The 6,000-nt window shown below is 37.6% G+C and overlaps 1 protein-coding gene across 1 annotated transcript in view; it reads left to right on the forward strand.

Annotated features, from left to right (window-relative positions):
* The window catches only part of bnip3lb (BCL2 interacting protein 3 like b), a 29,739-nt gene extending 24,837 nt beyond the window's left edge, over positions 1 to 4,902 (forward strand). Inside the window, 1 exon segment of the mRNA NM_205571.2 lies at positions 2,915 to 4,902. Within this exon segment, the coding sequence (NP_991134.2) occupies positions 2,915 to 2,963 (49 nt within the window). The 3' untranslated portion in view covers positions 2,964 to 4,902.
* The last annotated feature ends 1,098 nt before the right edge of the window (positions 4,903 to 6,000 follow it).

Genomic DNA, 6,000 nt, shown 5'->3' on the forward strand with positions numbered 1-6,000 from the left:
TCAAAAAGTAAAAAAGTATATTTATAGATCATTTAAACGCTAAATTTAAATAGCTTTTTTAAAAGGCTTTCACAAAAAATACCTGTTTTCCAGCAAACATTTTTTTGTTTTTAAAAAATCTCAAATAGATGTCTAATAAATGTATAAACATTGTCGTCTTGGCTAAAATAAGGATACTTTTGCGCGGTCTGTGAAAATCTAATAGACGTTTAGGAATAGGGCAAAACTAGACTAGTCATCAAATAAGCAGAAATGAAGGGCTACACATATTAAGTCTGTCTAATCTGTCTATTTGACGACTAGTATAGTTTTGGTCTATTCTGAGACGTCTATTATTTTTTTACTGACACCCCAAGTTTAGTCTTGTTTTAGCCAAGCTGTCTATGTTGAGATGTGTATTAAACGTCTATTAAAGACAAAATTATTTGCTGGGTCGTCCCTTTTTTGGGGGGGGTTTCTTTTTCTTTTGCCACGTGCTTTTCTTAAGTTAAAAATAAATGAGGTCTAAAACTTTCCAGTGGAAAGTACACATTTGGAAGCAACCAATCAACTTTCACCGAGCTAAACCCTAACTCACTTATAAATGAAACACGCACTGTCATTGGACAGAGAAAACTATAGCTCATATTAGCGGAAGTTTAAAGATCAGCGACTCAAGGGCACTCAATGTGTTTGGAGATGGTTTGTGGATGATTTATTAGCTGTAGCTGATTTCTGTGAAAGAAATTCACATCTGGATTATCACTAGCTATGGTTCCATTCAAAAATGCGAATCAACTTTATGCACAACTTGAATATTGCATAAAAGATGTGCAAATAAAGCAGCGTTTCTATAGAGAACAAAATCGTCACTTCCTGATTAACTGGTGCCGAAAATGAAAAGTAAAAATATTTGCTTCGGTAGGAGAAGCTGCATCCATTTTTTCCTTATTTAGTAAATAATATAATATAATATAATATAATATAATATAATATAATATAATATAATATAATATAATATAATATAATATAATATAATATAACACGAATACTGAAATGGTTAAGGTGTTTTAGAATGACAAAAACAACATTTCAGATGTTTCACAATGTGCAAAACCTGCTGGTTTGTCCATTCGCACACATTTTTATAATCACATGATCTCTTATAACAAAATCGCATCACCTTTTTTATGCGCATACTGGAATTAATTTGGTAAAAGTGTTTCCATCATAGTTTATGCGCATAATTTCTTCATCATCGTCATCATCATCATTTTCATCCGCTTATCCGGGGCTGGGTTGCGGGGGCAGCAGTCTTAGGAGAAAACCCCAGACTTCCCTCTCCCCAGACACTTCTTCCAGCTCCTCCAGGGCGATCTTGAGGCGTTCCCAGGCCAGCCAAGAGACATAGTCCCTCCAGCATGACATAGTCCCTCCAGCATGTCCTTGGTCTTCCCTGACACTTTCTCTCAGAGGGACATGCCTGGAACACATCCCTAGGTAGGCGTCCTGAGGCATCCGAAACAGATCCCCGAGCCACCTCAGCTGACTTCTCTCGATGTGGATGAGCAGCGGCTCTACTCTGAGCTCCTCCCGGGTGACAGAGCTCCTCACCCTGTCTATGAGGGTATGCCCTGACACCCTGCGAAGGAAACCCATTTCATTTGCTTGTATCCGAGATCTTGTCTTTTTGGTCATGACCCAAAGCTCATGACCATAGGTGAGAGTAAGAACGTAAATTGACTGGTTAATTGAGAGCTTTGCCTTTCGGCTCAGCTCCTTCTTCACCACAACGTACCAGTACATTGACCGCATTACTGCTGCCGCTGCACTGATCCGCCAGTCAATCTCACGCTCCATCCTTCCCTCACTCGTGAACAAAACCCCAAGATACTCGAACTCCTCTACCTGGGGTAATATATTTCATATCGAATAAAACGTTGATCCTACGCAGTTATGGGCATATGTTTTTTACATGCATTTTTAAAATTGATGCATAGCGTGGCGTTTTCATCCATTGTTTTTTTTAATGTGCATACTGGAATTTTTTGGTAAAAGTGTTTCTATCATAGTTTGTGCACATCTTTTCTTATAGAATAAAATGTTGATCTTTGTTATGCTCATACGTTTTTTTATTTGCATTTTCATCAACCTTTTTTAAGGTTAAAATTGGATGGAAACGAAGGTACTGTCTGTATAGAAAGTTCAGGGGTGATGTTGCTACAGTCTACAGGGGTGACCTTATTACAAGCCAGCAAAGTTAAAAGCACGCGTTTTTCTAGCCAACGTTATAATTTTTACCAAACTGCGTGTTACGATATTATGACATTTAACAACACAATTTAAATAAACACTTTTAAATGTCTATTTATGTGTCCATTATTGGTTCATTTAAATTGTCATTTATATATATTTTATGCTTCAATTATGAAACCGATAACTGATTATTTTATTTCTGGCTTGCACTTAATGTTCTCCATAGGCAAAGTCATCTGCTCTCAAAGGAAATTAATGATTGTTTTTTGTGAAGTTACTTAATTTTGACCGTGTGAATTTGCACATCAAAAGGACTTCAATGTAAATACTGGACAAGTTTGCTCTGGCTGTTAAACACAATGTGGCACTCACTTGCTGAAGTAAAAAAAGTTTAGCTGAAATTTGTATGCAGAAAGCTCATGCACCCTTCATAGGAAACTACTTTCTAAGGCTACGTAGCCAAAACAGCTTTTTGCACTGACAAATTTCATGCTTACACAGCACTTTTAAAACTATCCGCATTTGCATGATCAAAAATGACCCATTTATGTGTTATATTAAAATAAATCTCTTGATATATCATGCAAACTCTATATACGACCAATAACTTTAGTATGTGATATAATATTCCACATACACGGTGTCTGACATCTATGCTCTCTTTTTGTCTCTAATGCAGGGTCTATATCGGGAAAAGACTGACAACTCCCCCTGCTAGCTCCATTTGAGCAGTGATCAGATCAAGTGCCTCAGGCAAGGCCCGGCTGGATCAGGAGGAAAGTTGCAGTTTGTATGAAGAAGCCCCTGCTGCCCCTTTCTTCCCCATTTTACACTACCTATCTTTTCTTCTATTTTAATATTTCCTTTATTCATTCTTTCCATGTTGAGAAGCATTCGTGATAAACTTCTCTTCATTCCCCTTTTATCTTCTTTTTTTATCATGTCATGAATCCCTTTTTATTTGTGAGTGATCTAATATTCCCTCTTTAATAGTTATTTTTTTAAGTATATGGGGCTTTTGCGTGAAACCAAATTTGCACATGCTAGTTCTGCCCTAGCAGTGATGTCTATTTAAAATCCAGTCAAATGACCTTCAAATGGGCCGCTCACATAATGATATCCCTAGTTTTCACGCCCATTATGGGATCGACCAAATTATTGACTTATTGAAGTTACACTGAGCATGCCTGAGTGCTATATAAGATTTTATTTATTACTACAAATGCTATTCATTTAGATTTCTTTTTATTTACTTCAATGGTGGAAAGCCTGAAGGTTGAACTCTGCAGTGTTTTGAAAAGGATAGGGTTTTCTGTAGACCTCATATTCATCTGGTGAAGATGGTTGATCAGTAGCTCCGTTTATAACTTACAATTTTTATACCAAATTTTGCAGAATCTTTTCTGACAGAGACGGCACCTGTTACATTGAAACGTCGGATACATATTTTCATTTTGTAATATTTCATCTCATAAGCAGAGGTAAAAACTGGTTTGGATGGGGCTGACGGATACCTGTATGAAAAAAAAGTTATTTTATTTGTCAGTGTTTCTTTGTTTGTTGTCATTTTTGTTGTCTTGTGTTTTCCACCATACATATCAGGACCTGGTGGTTCATAACTAGGCTTTAACAACACAGCCTACTTTGCAATACCACACAATTTAACATTGACTATCGTATACAAAGCCAACTCGAAAAATAGCTTCAGTTTTTAGTCATGCTGTCAAACTTTCTGAAAATTTGATCATCACTTTCACTCTGGTCTAGCATTTCCATGCTGATGAAAATGGCACAAGAGAAACCTTTCTTCAGTTTATTGGATTAGTGTGTTTTGTTGTTTTTTACTGAAGTTCGTGTCGTTGTAAACTTGTATGTTGTTTTCTTTTTCTGTGAAAAGATTAAGGAGAAGATTTGAACAATGTGCATGCTGCTCTTTTTCTGTACAATCAAGAGAAAGGAGCATGGATCTCTTCACGTTTCCTTTTTCTACTTCAAAAATGATGGCAGGGTTGTTATTCTCGTGTGCACTATTTACCTTGCACACATGCCGAGTCACACATTTATCCAACACTAACACTCCAGCTCCTGTCATCCTGGACATGAACATCTGGGAACATTGTTTTCAGTCCTGAAGTGAAATTTCCTCAAGTCTAGTTGTGTCTCTTTTTAAGTGTGTTTTGGATCTCCTTTGGTCTCCATTGTTCATCTTGAGGATCTCCTCAAACACAGCTGCCAAAAACCGACTGAGAGCTCAACTCTTATGAACTCTGTGCCTCGTTTCCTTAATCACGTTTGATACAGCGTCCTGTCATCATGTGCGTTTCCTGTGCCACAAGCTTTTCTTTTTGTTGTTTTGGAGCAGCATGACTTTTGGAAGGTTTCTCATATGCTTTGATGTTTTTTTTTGTTTTTGTTTTTTAATTCTTGAACAACCAAGGCAAACGAGAAGAGAAGGTACAGGATAGTTAAAGGAATTTTAGTTTGTTTATATCGGCATTCAGAATGTGGATGTCAAGAAGTGGGTTTTTGATCCTCTACAGAGATACTTTCTTCAGACTGCCATGCAATGTCTAAAATGAATTGTATTAAATTTAAAGATTTTGCAGACCCTTTTTCCTCCCCTGTTGGACAATGACAAGTTTTCAAATTAAATTTTAAACAGAACAATCTGCATTTCTGAGTTTGTTTGTTTTTTTTTTTTTAAATAATGTACTTGTGTTTGATTCCATTATGCATACTTTTGCATCACATGAACATAACATTTCTATCCCATTAAGTTATTTTAAAGGGCCATGACACCCCCAACTTTCGGTTCAGGTCCACCTCAGATTTTTTTCAAAAGTTGCATCATAATAGGCATGGAGCTCCGCGAGCAAAGGGCAGGAGTGGGCGTGGCCAGCAGAGCAGGGGAGAAGGAGGGGAGCGAACAACTGTTTTCAGTCGGCTCACAAAATGAGACAAACCATGAGGAGACCCATGATTTTATAGTTTACAAAGTTAAAATGCAAAGAAATAAACAGTAATTTTATGCCACAATTTATACCATTACAAAGATAATCGTGTTCATATAAACACTAAATGAGGACCTTTCCCTCAATCCCCGGATCTGAATGCAGGCTCAGTGCAGCAGGTCTCTGCCCTGTCTATTATAACCATTAGCCCTGCTGGTAATCTGGAAAAGAAGAACACAGCAGCACGGCGATTTGTCTAAATGTGAACGAACTCCTGATAAAAGACACATCCGCTATTCTCTCCTGACAAAAATGCTTGCAGCACACACACAACTTTGCTGTATCGACCCTGACAGGATCGCGGGGGAAAACATGCAACAAACCCCGTGGATCATGGAAACAAACAAATACGACCCTTAATGAACGGCTAAATACTGCGTGCCATGGTTCCGCGGACGCTTCTCACCCAGTCATTAACGTAGGATTTCACATCTGAGCTTGGCACTGGCAGGTCTACCTTGCCTTCGGAAAGCACGTGCTCTCATGAATAATTAAAAAGCCGACTCTTCTCATAGGATAAGAAAACTCCTCTATGAATAATAATGAGAAACCGACGTGTCATCTTTGCACTTGTAGTTCTGCATCGCCGATTTTGATCCCACTCCAAAAAATCATTTAAAACCCGGAAGCTGAAATTAGCTGACAAAATCTTAAAATTATCCAGTTTTTCCCACAATTAAAGGTAACAGGTGCTAACATTATCCTAACTGATGCTCAACACACACAAATCTGTTAAAATCTCCAAAAAAGTACT

The sequence above is a fragment of the Danio rerio genome, chromosome 10 (genome assembly GCF_049306965.1).
Source record: "Danio rerio strain Tuebingen ecotype United States chromosome 10, GRCz12tu, whole genome shotgun sequence".
Taxonomy (NCBI): domain Eukaryota; kingdom Metazoa; phylum Chordata; class Actinopteri; order Cypriniformes; family Danionidae; genus Danio; species Danio rerio.